The sequence below is a fragment of the Urocitellus parryii genome, chromosome 6, assembly GCF_045843805.1.
Source record: "Urocitellus parryii isolate mUroPar1 chromosome 6, mUroPar1.hap1, whole genome shotgun sequence".
Taxonomy (NCBI): Eukaryota; Metazoa; Chordata; class Mammalia; order Rodentia; family Sciuridae; genus Urocitellus; species Urocitellus parryii.
Window position 1 is genome coordinate 30,894,793 of NC_135536.1, and position 23,611 is coordinate 30,918,403.

The following is a 23,611-nucleotide window of genomic DNA, read 5'->3' on the forward strand; positions in this document are numbered from 1 at the left end:
TTGTGGGATTAAAGTTCATGTAAACAAAAATCACATATGGTCAATTAAAAAAAAAAGATGCTGATTAAATCTGGTCATCTTGAGCTGAACTTTCCAATATGGTTGCCACTAGCCATATGTGGCTATTTAAATTTAAATTAACTTAGTTAAAAATTCAGTTCCTCACATTGTGAACCATACTTCAAGTATTCAGTAGTGTCATGTATCCAGTGGCTACCATTATTAGACAATGCAGACAGAATATTCCCCTCATCATAGAAAGTCAAATCCAATAGTGCTGATCTAGAAAGTCAAGGCTGCCATATTGTTATCACAATCTATAAAGCACATTGCCTACTTCGCCAATTCCTGACAACCACAATGTCAATGAAATGAAAATGCAATCCACCTCATTACAAAGAAGAAAACATGTTGGCAGGGCAGTCACTGGATGAAAGATGAAACAAACAAACAAACAAAAAAAGCAAAGAAGAAAACAAGCCAGCTGAGGGAGGAAATGCAGTTAAGTCAGGTAACAGAATTTATACCATTATTTAAAAACTCAAGTCAAGTCTTCTTTCATAAAATATTACACTGAAGATTTCTCTACAGTTGTGACAATTATGCTATTACTTATAAGTCATTGCTTATAATAAACTATTATTTATAGGTCAATCTAACTTTATTATGAAATTTTCAACAGTCCCTCTATTTTGTTTTAAGCAAAATGGCAAAGTAAAACTTGCCCAGACACAATTTATAGGACATAATTTAATCTATAAAATATACTAGAACTATTCAGAAGGACTTGGGAAAAGCAACATGTGATCACTGAATACTAAGAATAGGAAGAAGGGAAGTAGGAGACAGTTTTATTATCTTCCTTCTACTAAAAACGTAATGGTGTAATCAAATCAAAGCTAGTTATTCCATAGTACAGGGGGGAAAGAAAAAACAAAAAACTATGAGAGTGCCTATGCTTAGTCAAAAAGTTCTTTAGTTTTTTTCAGAAATCTTTTTTTTTTTTTGCCACTAACACACCATTCATATTTTATTTGCAAAATAGCAATGCAACATCATTTATTCCTTAATGGGCCTGACCACACTCAAGGTGAAACTTTAAGCATTCACTGAAAAATGTATCAAAGAAAAGTTACAATTACTGCCCAAACAGTCCTTTGTAACATTCAAGATGTTAATGTGTACTGTTACAAAAACTTTGAAAATGTTTACTGTGGCACCTGTTTTAAAAATAGCTAAGATCACACCATTGCCAGAAAATGCCAAACCATCATTTACAGACACAGTAAATATGACTAAACCATGCCCCCTGGAAGTGTGCTACTTAAATGTGTTCTCTATTTCAAACAGGGTCCAATTGGGATCAGGTGATCTTTAAAAATTATAATAATTTGCTATAGTCATATAAGATACAACCAAACTTGATGAAAATTTCCTTACACAAGTCAAGTGTAAAAAACACTTTTTAAATCACTTTACTTTATAGGAGAAAGAAAATAAGCTGGTTTTTGTTTGTTCGTTGGATTGTTTTTAATCTTTGAATCATGGCACGAAAGGGAAGAGAGAAAATACTTTAAAAACTGATTTTGAAGTTGACATTTTGAAATTGCATAAATCCCAGCATCTTCTGGCAAAGAAGGATGAAGTTAATTAGTTGACAACAGTAACATAAAAAGCAAATGATGAAAAGCTGATGATCTAAGTACAACTAAACTTTATGTCAGTGTACAAAAGGGGAAAAAATTATATTCAAGAGATTCAAAAACCATGAAATTCAAGATTTATCAAATACTTTTTAAGAACATAGTTATATATATTATTTTCAAAAAATATTTTTCAAAATTGCAACAGTTTTGGCATTCTAATCATTTATTTGTGTCAAAATGAGTATAAAAGACCAGTTTATGGGCTGGGGATGTGGCTCAAGCGGTAGCGCGCCATGCCTGGCATGCGTGCGGCCCGGGTTCGATCCTCAGCACCACGTACCAACAAAGATGTTGTGTCCGCCGAGAACTAAAAAATAAATATTAAAAATTCTCTCTGTCTCTCTCTCCTCTCTCACTCTCTCTTTAAAAAAAAAAAAAAAAGACCAGTTTATGATCATTACTAAGAGGGATCTTCAGATAGTTCAGTTTTTTTTTTTTTTTTTTTTTTTTTTTCAGTATAAGTGATACAATCAATAAGGTTTAAGCCCATGAGTAATTCATTGTCAAGGTACAACTATCCTCAGATATTATGACAGCAGAGGTTTGACTTCTGCTGAAGATCACAACAAAAGTTAATTGCACAATCCACACTTCCTGCTTCAAGTGTTACTTCCCAATTATCCCAATTATAGAAAATTCTACGTTCCATGCTGAATTATTTTAGTGCAATTATTTATTTTTATATGGGGATATTAAAATAAAAGACTATAAGATGGCTTTACTCTTTGAATGGCAATAGAAAAGTATTAAAGGCAGATGCATTAAACAGTGAAACTGGTGAAGAAGGAGATAAGGGATGTCCAAATTCTATCTCAAAAACTGGAAGGTTCTGACTAAAAATACGTAGAGATAAAGATGCTTTATCTAAAACCACTTCAATCACATAGCTGACTAATTACTGAAAGGATTCATAGGTTACAAGCTACTTTCTGATAGAGATGTAATGCTATGCCTAGGTTCCTGGGAGAGCTCAAATGCTCTTAATAAGTTAAAAATTTAGAAGAAACTACTCAAGAGAACTCTTTTTGATGGGAAGTGTAGATTATGGGGGGAAAAGGGAATACATCTAGGAAAACCATGGGGAAAAAATGTATGCTTGAATCTCAAATAGATAGGAAAAACTGCTAGTGAGAAATTAAATTTTTAAGAAAAATGGCCAAAGTATGATAGAAATATATTATGCACCTCAGAAAAATAAAAGACATTTGCAAACATTCTGGAATACACTGAAATATTCATCAAGGTGTAAACAATTACTTAGGAATGAAATTACCATAAAAAGAAACAAACATTCAAATGGTTTTACAATACAAAAAATTCTGAAATAAATGTTTTAGTCTAGCCATGAAATCCATTTTATCTAAACATATTTCCTCTTTCTTACTTTCCATGCCAGCCAAGAACAATGCTAATATCAACATGAAAAGATTTTGTTCTATTAAAGAAATGTGGAAACACCATTTTCTGGGAGGCTAAAGAACAATCAGAATCTATTGCACAACTTCTAAACATCAATTCTGAATTAAAATAATTTCCATCTGTGCAAACAGTTTTAAAGACTTCTTTGCTTTTTCTTTAATATTTATGTTTTTAGTTTTAGGTAGACAGAATATCGTTATTTTAAATTTATGTGGTGCTGATGATTGAACTCAGTGCCTCATGCATGCTGGGAGAGCACTCTACCACTGAGCCACAACCCTAGCCCCAGACTTCTTTGCTTTTTGACAACTGCAAATAACAACAATATTATTAGCTGTATTTTGAGTTAAAGACAATTTGCATATCCTAATATTTTCCACAATATCAGCAGCCATACAGTTAGGCAGACAAAATGCTTTCTAGAAACTAAATAATACTTTGGAGTCTACTACACACATACAGAAAACAATTCCTAAAAAGTACAGCATAAGGATTACTTACTTTCATAGGTAATTCCTAATCCTTTTAATCCTTTGTGAATGGAATAAAAATTATCAACCTTCTCTTAGAAAAGTGTATTCAAATACAATTTTCTATTTACTTTTCAGGAGATTCACCTAACAGTGGATTACTAGAAAATATATATTTAAAGTGACATATTTGAAAAGGGAAGCTTCCTGAAATTATCAGCATTTAAGTTACATAATGAATGCACAATTTACAAAGCGCTCTCACACTTCTAAGCCCATTACACTCTGACAGTTAACTGTGAGGCAGGCGGAAAGTTATGATTCCTGCTTTACAATTAAGGAAACTGAGGCATGGGTTTCATGGCTTGTCAGAGTATTCAATCATTAATTAGAGATATTAAAATGTAATTGTTCACTTTCAAACAGAAATTTCACTTCTGCTAGAAAGAAAAAATATTGCCATGTTTATTTCCATATATGAACACTTATTTACTTTCTCAATAAAATACCATTTTTCTTGATACTGTTGTAAGGGAAGATTTGTTTTCCAAAGCTATTTCACTTCACTTAATGAGTATGCTTCTAAGATTTTTATGTCTAGGCTTTGAATAGCATAAACATAATCTTAATGAATCAAGATCAACTACTCATACAATTGTAGCACTGTACTATAGTACAATATTAAGCAGATAACATGATGTCCTTGAACACTATTAAAATAAAAGATGGCTTGTCCCTATATTTACTGATCTTATTCTGTTGTGTCTGGCTTTGCTCAGTATAGTTACAGCTCCTCCTTTAGGGTAGGCTATGCATTTTTTCTGCTGTCATTACTTCAGCCTCTCTCCATCCCCTTCTACTAACTTGCTTCTTCTAACATGTCATGTGAACAAAGAAATCAGAAAAACAAGTTTATTAGTCCTTATAGCCCTATGTACTTAGCAAAGTACAAAAGCTTTAATTCACATTTTCTTGTCTGTTCAGTGGTCTTCGTCTTTTCTTTCCAATGCCCAGTGATATTTGAAGAGGGGGGGAGCCCTATAATTTACATATGTAGCACAAACACTCAGAAATTTGTTTATTTAGAAGACTTGACTTTTCTTTGAATAGTAGTACTCTTTAAAGATCATCTTTGAGCCAGGCACAGTGGTACATTTGCATGATACCAGCCTGTAATCCCAGCTACTTGGAAGGCTGAAGCAGGATGATCAAACATTCAAGGCCAACTTCAGCAGCGTGGGGAGACTGTCTGAAAATAAACTAAAAAAGGCTGGGGACATAGCTCAATGGTAGAGCATGTGCCTAGAGTGTGTGAGGCCCTGGGTTCAATCTCCACTTTAGAGGAGGGGGGAAAAAAAGATTACCTTTATCTTTGGCTTCAAACACAAAGTTATTAAAGGATTACTTACAAAATGATCTAAATATTCTATTTAAAATAATTTTCTCAGAGAAATACATGTTAAGAAATCCAGAAAAATGTACAAAGTAATAAGTAAACCACAAACCTCTCTACTCTGGCTAGTCTTTACAATCTGATACATAATGGAGAAAATATGCTAACGGTTTTGAATCATGCAGAAAATAAGTTTACTAGCTCAAAACAAAAGTTTAATAGCCCCCCAAAAAAACTTTAATTAGAAACAGACCAGCAGAGTAGGAGAAGGGAATCAAGGGGCTAAGGGACAGACAGTAGGGCAGAAGAAGGGAATCAGAGAGAGTGAGGAGGAAAGGGAAGATACTGGGGATTTAAATATAGGAAATCATGTTATAAACATGTACAAATCTTTCACAATGAGTTCCACTATTATGCATAATGATAATGTACCAATAAAAATTTTAAAAGAAAAAATCATTTATTAAAGTACAAGCTAGAAAACAGAGGACATTTTGCTAGTATATATAATTGTACTTTTTTTGTTCTTAAAATATCAGTCATAAATTAGATATGATTTATAATTACAAAAGAGAAATTAAGTATAAAACAAGAGGTCAACAGAAAATCTCTTAGTCTGAATTTAAAATTTTTTTCCTAAGTAACTGCAGAAGATTATTCATAACATCTGATTTTAACCAAATTACTAAAACAAACACTTCTTTCATAACTAAATATCGAAAGATAAGTTATATGACACATTGTTACCAAAATAAGGTAAAATCCATAACACTAGATTAGATGTCAATTAAAAATAATTTTTTCTGCTAGTATTATATAAAGAATTAGAAATTCAGATAATATTATCTGAATTTTTTAATATTTTACTTTAATTATTGTCAAATTTCACACAATGGCACAATTAGAACATCTCTAATTTATTTCTACATGTTATTATTTTTCTCTACATTATTTATACCACAGAATTAATACGATAGGATACATGTATTTAGTAAAACAAGCCTGTTTAATAATAATAACAGCAGCAACATTTTCTATGTACCAGACTGCCTAAGCATTTTAGTGCACAAATGCCCTTAATATTCACAATTACCCTATGAAATAAGTACACTGATCATTTCATTTTAAGAGGAAGAAGCTGAGGGTTAAAGAAGGTAAATAGCTTTGCATGATTCACAACATTGGAATTCCTATACTAACAAAGGCACATAATTCCATGTCACTAAACTAGATTAACTCCTATTTTAGAAATTTTAATACTTTATAAAGCATTTCCTAATGCTATCCCTTCACAACCAACACCACCCTGTTTAAAAATAAAACAAAAATAATCGGAGAACTCACCAATACCTCCAAATTCACTGAAATAAAATCTATTTGTGGTTTTATGTCTAAGAGTTAAGCAGTAACATATTTTGTTGACATGCTTTGGAAGTACAGTATGAAAGAAAAAACTAGACAGCCCAAAAACATTTCTCCTAAATTGCCAGACAAGACTTGTAACAAATAATGTTTATGTAAACAAGTATCTTTAACATGTGTTTGAGATTCTATATAATTTTTTTGTTTTGTTCTTTTTAGTTATACATGACAGTAGAAAAGATTCTATATAATTTTTAAATAACGAGAATAAAAACAAATCCCCTCCTACTACTTCCAATCTTCCAAGAAGCCCAAGTAAACGAACCTCCCAAAAAACCCATATATTTAGTTGCGATGAAAACCAACTGAACATAAAACCCCAACACATTTAAGTAATTTTGTTTTGCTTACACAATGAAGCTCAAAAATAGTCCCTGAATGTCTTCCTCTGGCAAAAAAAAAAAAAAAAAAAAAAAGATTTACATACTATTACATTTCTTCTACCAAAGTAGGAATAAAAACTTTAGTTCATTTTTTGCTTCTTATTAGCATTTAATGAGATCTTTAAAAAAGAACATAAACAAAGCAATCAGAAGCTGGAATCTGAAAAATAAGGGCTTATATGAGTCAAAGAACTATATTAAGAAGTAACACGTTCCATGTAACTATTCCTAAAAAACAGAACAACCCACATTACCTATGAAAAGGAAATGATGGTTTAAATATGAAAGCATAGATTTACTATAGGCTTTGCACTTATTTTCAGTATTTACATTTCAATACCTAGAATAATAATATTTTGCATTATAGCATGTTCAAATTTTATTTTGATAGCAACTATAAGAATTAAACAGGTTTACTCATTTTTTTATAACAACTTAAGCTATATTTTATAATCTAAATCTTACACAATGACTCCAGGAAACTTAATTACTATATTGTCACCAAATGGTTAAAAACATTTCAGACACAATTCATTCCCCAAATTTAGGTTTAATAGACTACTTTCTTCCTGAGGCACTACAGATCATTTCTTTACAATCCATTAGAAATTAATCTTTGTTAGAAACTTTACTGAAGCAGGAGGGGGGAGGGAAGAGAGAGAATGAGGGAGATGGGAGAGGGGGAGAGAGGAGAGAAGGGAAGAGAGAGAAAGGGAGGGGGGAGAGAGGGGGAGAGAGAGAGAAAGGGAGGAAGGGAGAAAGCACAGAGAGGAGGAAAGGAGGAGAGAGGGAGAAAGAAATATGTTTACTACAATGTGGACTTGTAAAATGCTCTGGATGAAATTAAAATTCTTTTAAATAAAAAGCACAGTCACATGTTTGGGAATATCTGTACCAACAAAAAATCCAGCTTAATTTTTTTTTTGGGGGGGGGGCAGGTACCAGGGACTGAATCCAGGAGAACTTAACCAATGAGTCACATTCCCAGCCCTTTTTATGTATTCTTTTGAGCCAGGGTCTCATTAAGTTGCTTAGGGTCTTGCTTAATTGCTGAGATTGGCTTTGAACTCAAAATCATCTTGCCTCAGCCTCCCAAACTGAGGTGTGTGCTACAAGTCCAACTCAGTTTAACTTTCAACAGAGACTAAACACTATTACACCAATAAACTAAAATCTAAAACTAAGGATAAAGCAAAATAAAGAGAATAGTGTAGAATCTTAAAAAGCTAAGATGCTAATAACATAAAATCTTCTATTTATATTTAAAAAAGCAGATTTCTAATAATCAGAACATATTAAACTATACTGCTTAGGATTAAATAGAAACAACTATTTAAAACAACTAAAATAATGAGGCCAACACACACTGACAGAATACAAAAATCACCTATCCAATTTTGTACAATTCTCTATAAACCTGAAATAAATGAGTTGTTATTTTAACCAAAACACCATCACTGTCTTGGGGGCATCATACATCCATTAATGAATACAAAATGGCACTATAACCTAAAAATTGAAGGTTAGTAAAGAAAAAGTTATAATTAAGTTATAGGTAACTTGAATTAAGCATGAAATAAAATCAAACAGACAAAAGAGAGCCACAATTTTTAAAATACATAACTGAAACTAACATAATATTTGGAGAAATCTCATATGATAAACAGAGTGATCTAATTCTGGAAGTTCAGTGGCATGCACTACATAAGAGATGACAAGTGGTTTCCTGTGCCAATGTGATTATTACTATTGCTTTACATGGAAAGGGAGGCAATTTTTGTTATTCCTGGCAAAATATTAACAGATAGCAACTAGCTTAGAAAAGTGGAGGCCATTAAGAACAAATTGACAAACCCAACAAGTTTTTTGGTATACATTCCAAAACCTTTAAGACAATTATCTCCTTCTTCATTTAAAAAAGCTTGTTTTACGGCACAGTGGAAGGGGAATATTAACAGAAAGCACATTTTAATTAAGCATTACTCTCATCAATAGCACCAAATTTGCATGACTCTTGGGACATCTCTTCTTGTACTTTACTTACCTCCACTGACTGCATCTTGCTCGTCCTCTTCAGGAAATGCAACCTGGCTTGGCAAACTATTCCTAGATCGAGTGACTGTTTCTAACTGGGATGCCCGTCCCAATAAAGACAGCTCATCCAGCACCTCTCCCTCTTTGGCCTCAAGATCTGATTTTGAAGTGGTTAAGGGCTTTATACTTTCAGGTGCCATTAGCCTATTTGAGTCATTCAAACATGCTACTGTGCCACTGTCCAAGCTCAATACTCGGGCACGAGTCTTGGCACTATTTGTGCTGGAAGTCCGTCGTGTAGCCCTCTTTTTGCCAGTTCCTTCAAGACCAGGATGAGCTCTATGTGAGTGTTCAGATTCTGTACCCCTTTCCTTATGAATGTGTTTGGTCTTTAGAGCGCTATATCTGCCCTCAGGAGATTGGCACGAATGAGAAGTAGTGCTAGAAGAGCTGTCACTGCTGAACTGATGAGCAGAATGGACACTTGATGCTCTACTCAAGTCACTTTGATCACTAGAGTCCTCATCATGACAAAATATAGCGCTATGTGGTTTGGTTCCAGAAACACCTCGAAAAGAAACATAGTCCCTGTGTCGACTAGAGTCAAAACTGCTGGCTCGTTTCTTTCCTGTCCTTCTCCTGCCTGACTTGTGGGCAGAGGCTGTCCGGTGGATTAAGCTAGAGGATTTGGGTCGTACATCCCCTTCCTTCTGCTTTCCACCAGTATCTTTACAAACTTTTAAATCCACCAAAGTGACAGGCGTCTCATTCTGTTCTTCTTTACTTTCAGCAGGTTTCTCAGGGGTTGGGTCCTCTGGTGCAATTAGCTCATTTGCATGGGGGTTTTTATTGGCTTCTTCAGATGCAGAGGTGCTGAGCCCTCTCTGGTTGTGCATCTCATCAGAGGCCTGAGAATCCTGGGCCTCAGGAGCCCCACTATTTGTACTCACTTCCAAGGCAGTCTTGTCACTGTTAGTCCTTTTGTCACTGGCACAGCAACTCTTCTCTGAGTCAGCACAGCACTCTTTTTTCTTAGCACTTTTCTTTCCCACTTTAGGAGACTCTTCATGCTCTGACAAGATGCTTTCTATGTGAGTGGAACTAGTCTGCTCACTTTTATAGCTGCTGACAGTACTGTTGGTATCACGGTCTGTGCCGCTACAATAGCTCTCTGTTGACCCGCTACTCCGTGTGCTCAGGCTCCTCAGGCTGTCCATGCTTTTGTCTGCATTTAGAGCTTTGCTCTTCCCACTTTTTGTGGGTGGCTGAGAATTACTATTTTTCAGATCACCAGCAAGCTGGAATTCCCCAGGTAGACAAACATTTTCCACCAAGGATTCTTTGGATCCAGAATGAGGTTTTGAAGATTCTAACTCACTTACTGGATCTAACCCACGTCTCTGCTGATAAAGAGGGAAGTCATTCAGTGAAGTATCAGGAAAGGCCACAGCAGAGCTGGAAGTCCGTGGTACACCTCGCGGCCGGTGATCTTTCCTGTAAGAGTGTGAATGTAAAGGTACAAGAGAGGCTACTTCTGTGTCACAGGCGCTGGACAGAGACTGATCGATGTGGTGGTGGTGGCTATGACTTGGCAGACTCACTTTGTCACTGAAGTCCCTTGGCAAGTCCTGTCCACAAGAGGACAAAGAAGGCTGAATAGAGATGAAGGAATCATTGGAGACCAGACGGAAGAGCTTCCTATCAGTTGCCAAATCTGTTTCAAACACATATTTGGAAATGTTAACACAGATGTATGTATACTTATGCATTGTTTAACAATGGAAAGAATTCAAGCCATACAAAAAATCAAATATAAACAATTTCTCAAGCAGTTCAGTGAATAACAGTTGACCAGTCATTCAAAAGAGCTGATTTCTACTTCATAGCTACACAAAGAAAGCTTTCTACTAATGGAATGAACTGAACTTTCAAATCCAAGTTCTCCAACAAGCCTCAGAAAAGGTTCAGTAGACTATCAATAATAAAATAAGAAGCAAAAAAGAATTTTATTTAAAATAGACCTGGATTATGAGGTGACCTGGAGTTACTTTTTTGAGCATGCTTCTTCATCTATAAAATATGTCAACCTCACTGAGTACTAGTAAGCAAGGAATCCTGAGTTCTTCGAATATACTTGGCTTGACATAGTGCTGTTACAATTAATGGTAGCTACCATTATTTTACCTAACACAATACTAAAATCCTTCTGAAAAACTTATATTATTATTTTACAAATCAACAAAAACCTAGAATATTCGGGAACAGAAAATTACAGGGCTTACCAATCCTTACCAATAATTATGACATAATGATGCAAGGTATCATACTGTTCACAATGATTTAAAAAATAACAGTAATTATAAGACAAGATATTACACTTTCTCTTTCATCATTCATACAGCAACCCAAAATGCCTTGTGGAAAGAAAAAAAACACATATTCTCCTATATATATGTAAGTCCATTCTTTTAATCCATCATTTAGGGTAGTGATGAGTGATCTGAATTACCATATATACTATGAAAATAAAATATGAGTAAACCTACCTACATTGTAACTTATCTTGGACTATAGCTTGACAACTGATCTGCACAAACGCTGATCTTTTTACTATATATTTTGACAGACAAGGTGCTTGAATCTGCTTTTAGTTCAATAAAAAGAAGCATTGTCTTATTTGTCATAACTGCATAGACAAAAGCAATAATAAATTCTATAGTGAGTCAGATTCTTCTCAGTAGAATCTCAATGATAAAAGCAGACATTTCTCCCTAGGACTAAAATAAAATGAGTTACTAGAAATGTTTCTGTACCTTTAAAACATCTAAATCTAAATCTGATCTAACTAATTAAAAACTTAAATAGCCTCTAGAATGTACCATATAAATTGTAATTTATAAATGCCCTATTATGCTTTGTTTCAAGATAAGTAAAACCCAAGTTCTTTATCATTTGCCCAAAAGAGTTGTCACTATTCCTCTCTAAATTTCAAAATTTTTAAAAGTTAGCATCTTATTTATTTTGTAGTATTAAATTATAATATGTTGGGGGCTGTAGCTCAGTGGTAGAGTGCTTGCCTAGCATATGTGAAATACTGGGTTTGATCCCCAGCACCACATTTTAAAAAAACAAAAACAAAATAAAGGTATTATGTCCACCTACAACTAAAAATATTTTTTTAAAAAATTATAATATGTTATTATGGGGGGACTCTAGATACTTATCTCTTATAAATAATTATCAAGGATATAAATCTTATAGAACAAAAACTTATCCACTAACTCCCTTCTAAGACATTAATGAAGTAGAAATTTCAATTTTTTCACATAACAGCCAAACTTTAATACACGTATTTTTTTTTTCAATAGGGCTAAACAAATGAAAGGTTTAATTCTGTCCAGAGGAATTTAAGTTGTTAAAAGTGATTCTAGGGGCTGGGATTATGGCTTAGTGGTTGAGCACTTATCTAGTGCATGTGAAGCCCTGAGTTCGATCCTCAGCACCACCTATAAATAAATAAATGAAAGTATTATGTCCAACTACAACTAAAAAATCAATATTAAAAAAAGTGATTCTATCACAGTCATAAAAAAGGAATTAAGTAAGTCCTGATACATACAACAACACAGTAAATGAAAGAAGCCAGATACAAAAAGCCATGCATTATATAATTCCATTCATATGAAATGTTCAGAACAGGAAAATACATAGAGACAGAAAGACAACTATTAACTATTAGAGGCTGGCTGAACAAGGAAATGGACAGTATAATGGGTGCAGGTTTCTTTTTAAGGTAATGAAATGTTCAGGTACTAAGACAGTGGTAATGGTGCACAACCTTGGAAATATACTAAAAACCAGTAAACTGGATATTATAGAAGGATAGATTTTAATGTCATGTAAGTTATGTCACAATAAAAAAAGAAAAAAAAGTTAGTTACAAAAATATTAACCAAAGTTTCTCAGTGGCAGATATGTGATTATTTTCTTCATATGTAACTATATTTTCTAACATAAATCATATTTTCCTCCCCTCTTCTAGATCATTCCCCAACAAATACAATATTATTTCTCTTACAAAATCTAAATCCTTCCTTTATCCCCACTTCCTCTGTAACTATCAATTTATTTATTTTTTAAAGGCATTTATTTATTTATTTATTTTTAAATATTTATTGTTTAGTTTCGGCAAACACAACATCTTTGTATGTGGTGCTGAAGATCGAACCCGGGCCGCACGCATGCCAGGCGAGTGCGCTACCGCTTAAGCCACATCCCCAGCCCCTGTAACTATCGATTTAGGTCTTTGCTCCCCCTTACAGAAATTCATTAAGAGTATTTTAGTCACTTTCTTTGATTCTTCTCCTGATTCTAAAATTGATTAATCCCACTTCATTAAAACTATGCCTTTCAAGGTTAGCAATACCCTGTACAATGTTACATTCAATGGACAAGTCTCAGTCCTCATGTCCTTTGACTTATCAGCAACATTTAGCAAACAGATAAATCCATTCTTGAAATGCTGAGACATAAGTCTCAGTTTTACTTCTATTTCATTAGTTGTTCCTTCTGTGTCTCCTGGACTTCTCAAAGTGAACAACTCAGGACTCAGTCCTTAAAATTTTTAATGTCTGCCTATACTCCTCCTTGTAGATCTCATACGGTTTTACAGCCCCACAATAAACATTCAGAAATTCCTGTAACTAGTTCCTCTATCTTCTACTCAACCTCTCTACAAATATTAGATGGCCTAAAGATCTGATCTTAGATAGGGAAGATATGGGTAAAGCTATATGGGGACACTAAATAAGTCCTTAGAAGTGAAGAAAAAGAGAATACACCCCCACATAATTAGATTTCTCCTGATAATTCTGAATTATGTTGACAAAAAGTGTGCCAATTAATCAATTAATTGTTAATCAACTCAAAGTTATAAATCCAATTAATTGTTAATCAACTAAAAGTTATAAATCCAAGCCAGCCACCAAGACAACCATGAGTACAAACAATAATTAATCCAGAACAAAAATTGCCACTAGGTGGTGCCAACCACAGTCAGGACCAAGAAGGAATTGGATCATGAGGCCAATCCATGTAAACTCAAAGCTAGCTAAACCATGATCTATGCCCTGGACTACTGCAATAATCTGGTTAACTGAGCTCACTGCTTCCTCTTTTTCCCCTTTTAATATATTCTTATATTCTCAACATAGAAGCCACAGTAATTCTGTTAAAATGTAACATAATCCTTTAGTAGTTTCTCATCTCAGAATTAAAACTAACATCTTTAAAATGGCTTCCAAGACACTACACAATTTGGCCCTTCGCTTATTTTGCACCAGCCACATTATTCTCAGACTTGACAGGCTGTTCCTACTTTACACCTTTTGCACTTGTTATTCCCTCTCCATAAAAGGACCCCTAATCTCCTAGATACCCTGGAAGAACACTCCTTCTTCAGGTCTTTGCTCTAGTGAGTCTTCCCTCAAACACTCTATTAAAATTATAATTTCTCAAGCCCCCACAACTCCTCATCCTCTGCCTACTACATATGTACTGACTTATACATATGACTACATGTTAATAGTATGGAAGCCACACAAGGGTAGAAATTTTTGTCTGTTCACTGGTTTATTTCCAGTACTTGAAACAGTACCAGGAAAATCATAAGTATTCAGTGATATTTGTTAAATGGAAAAATGTTACATGATAGAAGTTATAAAATTAAATCAAAGTAGTATCATGCAGTGGTAAAGAGTAATTCAAAACTAGATTTCATTTATAGGAGTGCCACTTTGTAGCTTTGTGACTCTGGACAAGTTTCCTTTAACTTCTAAGCCATAATGTGCTTACCTGTAAAGTGATAACAACAGTAGTAACAACTTCAAATGCACATAGTGAATATTAACTGGGTAAATACATGTCAAGTGCTTAGAAGATGACCTAAACCCTGAGTTGACAAACTAAGGACCATGGAACCAAATCTGGCCACATTTGTAAAGGAAGTCTGAGTATGGCACAGCCATGCCCTTCATTTATGTATTATTTATGGCTCCTTTCACTCTACCATGGCAAAACTGAGGTCACTGGGTAGCAAGAGAGACCACATGACCTACAAAGCTATCTGGCTCTTTCAGAGTAAGTTTGGTGATGCCTAACCTGGACAAAAGTATGCACTCAATGAATGTTGGATATCATTATCTATATTCACGTGTAGCTAGTTACAAGGATAGACTGCAACCTCAACTAGCCAGACTATAAAAATCTTGCTTGCATATGGGTACTTTCCAGATATAAAATAAGATAGTGAAATATGACTCCTAAAAGCAGTGGTGCCAACCTTCTAAGATTATCATCTAGTGCTAAGATCTTCTTCCAAAGGCTATATGTTATAAAAAGGGATACTACAACTCTTAAAGCAACTAATTCATCTTTAACTAAAAAAAAAACAACAAAGAAAACTAAAAGAAAAAAAGGTTTCCATACCATACAGTATATTTAGAGGTCTTTATTGTAATTCCAAAAAAGCTGAGTGACAGTAATAAACTTCCAAGTACCAATAACAAAGTACACTTTTGAAAAATGGACTTAAATAAGATATCAAATTAATGGACAAATGTCATAATTCAGTGATCTATGTGCAACCTCATAAGCAAGCTTCATGATTAAAAATAAAAAAATCTTTCAGCCTATCTACCCACCCAATATCATCACCACAACTAAAATAATAATAATAGGTTATAACAGGATAGAAACAGGAAGACAGGTTTCTCATTCAATTCTGGTTCTTTGTTTCTATATAACCTTGGACAATCTCCACTTAAAAATGGAGATGATTTATCTGTCCTTTCATATTTGAAAATTAAAACTCAAACATGAAAGTGTCTTAGTCAAAAACAAACTATAAAGTCCACAATGTTTATTTACAATTGAATTGAGTAAGTAGGGAAAAAAAACACATATAATCAAACTTTCTATTCACAATCTGCTATAGAAAAGTACTATGTTGGAGACAAAGTTTCTCAGAAAATTCAATAGCAATTTATTTCTCTTTATAAGACATTATAGTTTCTGCAGTCAGGTAAGAGATAAAGCAGCTGGTATTTAGAAATAGAAAATGATAGTTTTACGTACTGTTATTACTTAGTTGGGTTTAATGCTCTAACCAACTTAAGAACAGTATAGGATTCTTAACTTCCCATCTCATCTGGGACACACATTCATAAAATTTCTCTTACCATATTTATTTTTCAAAACATGTATGCTTGAATTCAGTAAGGGAAAAGTACTTGTAATGCTGTATTATTATTATTATCCCAATAAATCATATTATTTAATGTTTCCTAAAAATAACCACATTTCATTATTACAAACTTGTAAAATGTAAATGATGCATTCCACAAATTCACCCTGGTCACCAAAACATGTGTCACTGTGCAGCATAATGTTCTTACCTTGTTCTTCACTTCCTTCCTTACAAAGACTAGAGCTCTGGCCCAGACTTAAACTGATATCATCAGATGTCTTAGCAGTGTCTGTATCTCCTAAAAGTTAAGAAAAACACATGAGGACACTGTATTAAAGTAAAGGCTTAGTGTGTCAAAACCAAGAAACAGTATCAGGAGTGTGGTAGACATCTATCAACTAAAGCAGTTTCTACACATCATGGATTACAATAATGGAAGATGCACTGAAATATTATGGATTATCAGAGCACATAATTACTCTGAGAACAAAATAACATGGAAAGCTTCATAATATTAGCTAGTAAAACTGTTTCTTTAAATAATAGATTTTAGCTGGGTGTGGTGGCACATGCCTGTAATCCCACAGGCTCAGGAGGCTGAGGCAGGAGGATCAAAAGTTCAAAGCCAGCCTCAGCAACTTAAGGAGGCCCTCAGCAATTTGACAAGACACTGTCTCTAAATAAAAATACAAAGAAGGACTGGGGATGTGGCTCAGTGGTTGAGTGCCCCTGGGTTCAATCCCTGGTAACTATATGTAGGAACAAATTATGTTACAACAATTTAAAATACAATATATTTCCTTCCTTGGGAAAATAAGTAAACTAAATCAGTGTAGGGCAAAAATAATATGAATTTATCTTAAATAGATGTGTAGAACATTTATTCTCATATTTAAATTTTTCACATCAAATTAGTTTTCCATGAACCTCACCTAAACATGTATTTTCTATCACCAAGGAAGTTTCTTACATATCAATAACTTATAATTTGTGCAATATAATTCAAATGGTCACTATGTTGAAATTTGCATGATGAAAAGATAACAATTTAAATCAAGCAATCTATTATGAGATAAATGACTTTAGCTCTAAGGTCAAAAATGACATTTGAATGTTTAGAACTATTATCTTTATTACAAACAAAAAAGTCAGAGGCAATGTTCAGGTTAGATCATGTCTACCTTTAATAGTTGCTGCTGTTCCAAGACGAGAGGAACCAGATCCAATCTGAAAACACAATATAAGGTAAATAAAACTAAATAATATGCTAGTAGTATGTCCTTATCAATACAAACTAGCAAGATTATCAAACAAAATTATATCATCTAAACATGGTGTCACTTTTTATTAATATTAAAACACTGGACATGTGCTATCACAGCCACACTACCTGTTTTCTGCGGTATACACTGTGTTATCTTACAGGTGTGCCAAGATTCTGAGTCCCTCTGCATGCTCAGGGCTGATGAAATTCCCAAGGCCAAATGCCTCCAATATCAAGCAATTTGTATCATACAGTTATTATCATTTTTTATGTTGTATCATGACATGCTAGTGTTATAATAAACAAAAGCAAAACCAGGCACTGAGGCTACATGGAATAAATTCAGACTTCCTAGGGTACATAAAGGGATAGTTTGGAGGGACAAAACCCATTATCATATGCTACAAAGAGCAACATAAATCTTACTGCCCAATTGTTAGTGTATCGATATATAATTTCCTTAGTTCCAGAAAAGAAGTATGGTTAGAACATTTAAAAAGAATAAAAATCTAAAGCATGCATCTACAATAAGTGAATTTTTAGCACAACTATAATTAGAAAATTCAAATGTGATTGCTGAGCTTTCAGAGTGCTTATTTTCAAGATGGTGTAATATTTCTCTAAAATTTCACAGCCATTATTTATTATACTACCATAAAAATCAAATAAACAAATACCACAAATTGTACAAACATAGTGAGGAAACCAAATACAACAACATCAACAAGTCTTAGCAACTCTTCTTTTCAACTTTTTTTTTTTTTTAAAAATTTCTTTAAAGGGATTCAAAGAAGAAAACTGTTAAGCAAATTTAGCATTGTAAAATAAAATTCAAAACATCACACAGGGCTTGGGTTGTGGCTCAGTGGTGGGGTGCATGTGTGAGGTACTGGGTTCAAACCTCAGCACCACATAAAACTATAACTCTTTAGGTCAAAACATAGGTTAATACTGTGTTTGAAGAGACAGGATTTTCTTGATCTGGATGGCCACTGAACGGGTGTATACAGATGTAAAACCACATTGAGCTGTACGCTCAAGATGTATACTATGCTGCAGAAGCTATGCCAGTGAAAAAGTAAATAAAAATAGGCATATAGAGGGGCTGGGACTGTGGCTCAGTAGCAGAACACTTGCCTTGTATGTATGAGGCACTGGGTTTAATCCTCAGCACTACATGAAAATAAATAAATAAAATGAAAGTATTTAAAAATAGGCATATACAGATGAAAATACTAAAAAACTCTGGATATAGCCAATAAAAAATAAGTTTTGTAATATTTCTAAGCTGTTTTTTAAGCTTGACTCTCCTAGTATTTCAGAATTTCTACTTTAAATTAAACATAAAAGGTACTATAATTGGCCGGGGGGGAAAAGTCTAAAAACTATTTTATTACAAAAGAAGTTTCATTCTTACCATACCAGCTAGACAAGTTACAGAAATAACATATATCATCTACTAGAATTATAAACACATAACCTCCTAGACAGAAATTCAAAAATAAATAATAATCAAGTACAGTGGCATAAGCCTATAATCCCAGTGGCTCAGGAAGCTGAGGCAGGAAGATAGCAAGATACCAAGTTCAAAGGTAGCTTCCGCAACTTAGCAAGGCCCTAAGCAACTTAGTGAGACCCAGCCTAAACATAAAAAATAAAAAGAGCTAAGGATGTGGCTCAGTGGGTTCAATCTCTGGTACCAAAAAAATAAAAAAGCAAACAAAAACTCAGCACACCCTTCTAGGAACTTAAATGTTAAAAACTGGTTTTTGTTTTTTTTTTGGAGATAGGATCCCACTACATTGTCCTGGATCTCCTTGAACTCACTATTCTCCTGTCCCCAGTAGCTGGAATTACACATAACAGGCATGTGCCACTACACCTGACTCCTCAAGACCTTTTGGAATATGGGCTTTTGTCATTTGCTCTCAGCCTCAAAGTGTTCCCCTTTTCCTCCTTTAACACACTCCCCACTTTAATCAGATGTCAGTCACGCATCTTTTCACCTATGAGCAGTGGGCCCAGTCCCTGTCTAGAGGGAGGTACATGAGCTAGTTCTGGTCAATGAATGAAACAGGGAGTCTGCTGGAGGGCTTCAGGAAGATATTCTTATAAGTCTAAGAAGAGGACCAAGAATTCTTGAACAGAGTCTTGACTGAAGCTGTTATGCTCATCCTACAGCCCTGGGAAAAGGCCTAGAGAACTATGGAAATGCCAACCCAGAGGCTCAGCATTACTGAGATGCTGAACAAATGCCACAAATGTCAAACACCTCCAGATTTAGAAGACAACACAAACTCGTATTTCTCTACGATAGTATAAGTTGGGTATTCTATTATTTGCTGAGATCATGGTAGTAATATTTTATTCTTCATACTTTTCTGTATTATTTAAGCTACTCCCAAATAGCAAAGAATCATGACTAAAACAACAGGTGATCAAGAATATAAAATACTATATCTAAATGCAATTCATCCCCCAAAAGGTCACTTTGGAAAAACTCAATGGCATTAACATTCATGATACATTCGGTAAAGAGAAGTGAGTTCAAAATAACAAGCACATTAGAACTCCATTTTGTTGTAAAAGTTTTCTTATTATATACAATATCATGAATGATTTTAATTTTCTTGTTTATTTTCATTTGTTAAATTTTCTAGGAATGAAAAGAAAAAAATTAAGAAAAATAGTAACTTCCTATACTTAAGGGTGAAGTTCTTTATTCAAATGATTTTCTTTTTGTTTTTTTTTTCTTTTTTATTGGTTGTTCAATCAAATGATTTTCATAAACTGAAATATTGTAGTGTTTCTTCCCTGTGGTAAGTGCCATAGGAAAGGTCCAGGAAGGATTATACATTTGAGACAAAAGGGTACTTACAACTAGAGAGTGTTTCAGGTAAGGCCACCTCCCCAGGAATCTTTGCCTTTCTCTCTACCTGAAATTAATAAATTTTCCTTGGAAGTAATCCCTTTTTCTTCACCATTCTGATGACAATTATTACTCTGTAAAAGGACTCTGTACTTAATTCCTTGGCAGTATACATTACATTTATAACTTTAGTTATATCATAGGTCTCAATCTCTTTGGGGATTAAGACCTATTCCTCACACCAAATAAAATGCTTTGAATATTATCAAACACCAAAATATTGAAGAAAAACAAGTAACTAAAAGGAAAGAGAAAGGTAAGGGGAAAATAAAAAAGACAAAGGAAATGGAAGGCAGAAGATGGAAGGGAGCAAAGCAGAGGTATCAAAAGAAAAAAAATGATAACAATGACTAAAAATGCAGCCACTATATACAAAGAATTCATGATCTGGTACAGAAGGCATTTACATAATAATTATGACAATGTGTAATAAATGCTACAGAATAAAACATACCATAAACAGTATGTCCATAATGGGAGTATCTCCACCAATATATAAAAAGCCTGACTACTTCACTCCAGCTTCTCTAAAGGGTAACAACAATTACATTCACCCTATTTTTCATTATAATACAACATGAAATCACTAAAACCCAAAAAGCATGATAGCCTCCAATATTTGCACATTTTAATTTAAAAGTTACTATTTTAAGGAAAACCGAAGGCTGTGTGTTATGTGCAAATGTGCTTTAATCATATTCAGGAGGGGACTCCTTCCCTAAAGGAAGTACAAGTTCCAACAAAAATGAGGCCAAGGTCAGAGTATCCAAAGGTGGCTGGCCATTGCTGCGCCTTTTCACCTTCCCTATTGCAAAAATTAACAAAGGTGTGACTCTCCAAAATACTGTTGGAAAAATGTAGAATAACTTCCTGCGATAATCTGACATTACTTTACTTTACCAAGTAAGAAGAAAGGCTAGGGTTAATTAAGATTACAAAACATGTAGCCATCTTTAGAGATTAAGTCATTTCATTCTATAAAAAGCAAATGAGGAAAGCAAAAAGCCAACAAAAAATAGGATCAAGGATAGTAACACTATTCTTCAAAAAAGTATTATAAAACTTGAAACTTGTTATGGAAAGATAACATATATTCTATATTATACTCAATCACAACTAAAACTGTTACCAAAATTCATTCACTTGAATTTTAATCATAAACACAGGCAAAACTTTTATCAAAATAGAAAATAAAGCTCTATTCAAGATTTTGACTCATAGAATATCAGGTTTTCATAATATTGTTCTCAGATAGTCTATTTATTTGTTAAATGAGGAGCCAAGTCCAATCCTACTTCTAAGGTTTTATTATCTATATACATATTTAGTAATCATTAATTGAAAGTCAGCTGTGCACAGGCAATATACTAAACAGTAGAAAAAAAAAAGGAAAATATACTCTATCGAGGCTTATAAACTGCCATATACTATCATATGCCAAAAAACTAAGTGCTATAAGTAATAAGTGCTCCATCTACAAGACAATGGGCCAACACCACAGGTCTTTGAAAATCTTGAGCAATAGAATGTGGTTACAAGAAGAGTTAGAGTTAGGCCAGAAAAGAAGATCTAAATTTCCCTCCACAACAGTGTGTGAGAGGGAGGAAAGTGGTTTCAGTCATCAAATTGTATAATGAAACAATAGGAATGCTGGAATGAGAATCAGGAATTGAGGGCTAGCCTAGACGCTAACAGAAATCAGCTGTTTCTTCTACATAATAAAAGGTCTGATACAATGACCACTAAACCCCACAACTACAAAATGTTCTATTACAAAACATTTCTCTCAAAGTTTACTTCACTCCAGGTAGTGAAGTCATCTGCAGAAAAGGCAAGCAGGAGTGACTGGGACTTGGCTTGAGCAGGAGATGTTTAGGACAAGTGAGAGAAGTGTATTAGCAAAATCAAGGTTAGACATAATGAGAGTACAACAGGCTGCTGCCAAGGTTGGAGAAAACACTTTCAGAATTACTATCCTAAGCTAAAAGTAAAAGCTACACAGCAGAAATAAATTAAAATTGCCACCAGCAGATCTGCATACTACTTCAAGTTAATGAATTCTATCTTAACATATATCAATACATTGAGATTTGGGGATAAGTTCTTTCTTTCTGTTTTTCTTTCCTTTCGTTGTTCTTTTTTTTAAAATGTTAAAACTAAGGATAACCACTGACGACTAAGATGGAGCAAGCTAGAAGCTAAATTTCCCCAGGCTTTTGCTACAATACAATCAAAACTACACATACTTATCCATGTGAAGAGATTTAAAAATAAGAATATTAATACACTACTAATAAATAATCAAAACAATAATTAGAAAAATAAACATCAACTATTATAGACATAAGAATAATTAAGACTGCCATCAGGAGGAGGAAAAAAAAGGCAAAATAATACAGCATACGTTCCTACCTGGTTGCTTGGATCTAGACCAGCATAAGAATTTCTTGAACTGCAACCAACTGGAGGTGTGGCCTCCCGAATGAATTCAGACATTTCAATCCCTCCACCAGGATCACTATGCAAGAAAAAAATTAGAAAGAGAGAATAACTATCATTATTCTGACACCAATTATTTTATTTTTGTTTAAGTTATATCTTTTTCTATAAAACTAAGAGGTTCTGAGTTTTAAGAGGGGAAAAAAAAAGTAAAGAATGATCACCCTTCATTTATAAAAATTACCCAAACAGGAACTATTTAATAACCACATCACTATTTGAAAATATTTTAAATTCTTTTACTCAAGCTGTCTATATCCAATCCAACATTAGAAACTGGCCTTAATTGCAATAATAGCATACTAAATATTTTATGATATGTGCCATAAAAATCACTCTAACAAAGAAATGATTGCCTGTTGTTTCCCAAGAACAAAGAGAAGTTAGTCAACTATAAAAATGGAAAGTAATCAGATAATCACATTAGCTGATGTCTCCACATGAGAAGTCTAAGCTGCATGACACAGTGATGAATGAACAAGACAAGAGTCATACTGGTTAAGCTCTATCTGCATTTTTAAAGTACAGAAATTAACAAGGATCTGATTGTTTTAAGAACTGGAAATCTAAGATTTTAGATTTGCATATGTTGAGTTAGAAGGCACAAGTCAAAAAAATAAAATAAAATGATGCTGTGCAGTAACAAGTCTTAGAAAGTCCAAAGAGAAAAAAGTACTAGAATCAAAGAGCTGTGGCAAGTCATATAGAATACTTAGGGAAAATGGGAACTTCACAATTAGGGATGGAGAGAATCACACCAATTTCAAAAGTTTTAGAAATGTTAGTTTCCTCAGAACCGTTCTCTTAGACCAACTCATGATCCTGTTTTTTACCCAAAGGTTTTTT

The 23,611-nt window shown here is 33.8% G+C and overlaps 1 protein-coding gene across 5 annotated transcripts in view; it reads right to left on the minus strand.

The window, feature by feature from the left end:
• The window catches only part of Pcnx1 (pecanex 1), a 144,757-nt gene that overhangs the window by 90,695 nt on the left and 30,451 nt on the right, over nucleotides 1-23,611 (minus strand). For all 5 annotated transcript variants that reach the window (XM_026402363.2, XM_026402355.2, XM_026402344.2 and 2 more), the window contains exons 3-6: nucleotides 22,679-22,784; nucleotides 17,255-17,300; nucleotides 16,282-16,371; nucleotides 8,838-10,541 (exon numbers count right to left, since the gene is read on the minus strand). In XM_026402363.2, coding sequence (XP_026258148.2) covers nucleotides 8,838-10,541; nucleotides 16,282-16,371; nucleotides 17,255-17,300; nucleotides 22,679-22,784 — 1,946 coding nt within the window. The remainder of the gene's footprint in view (nucleotides 1-8,837; nucleotides 10,542-16,281; nucleotides 16,372-17,254; nucleotides 17,301-22,678; nucleotides 22,785-23,611) is intronic.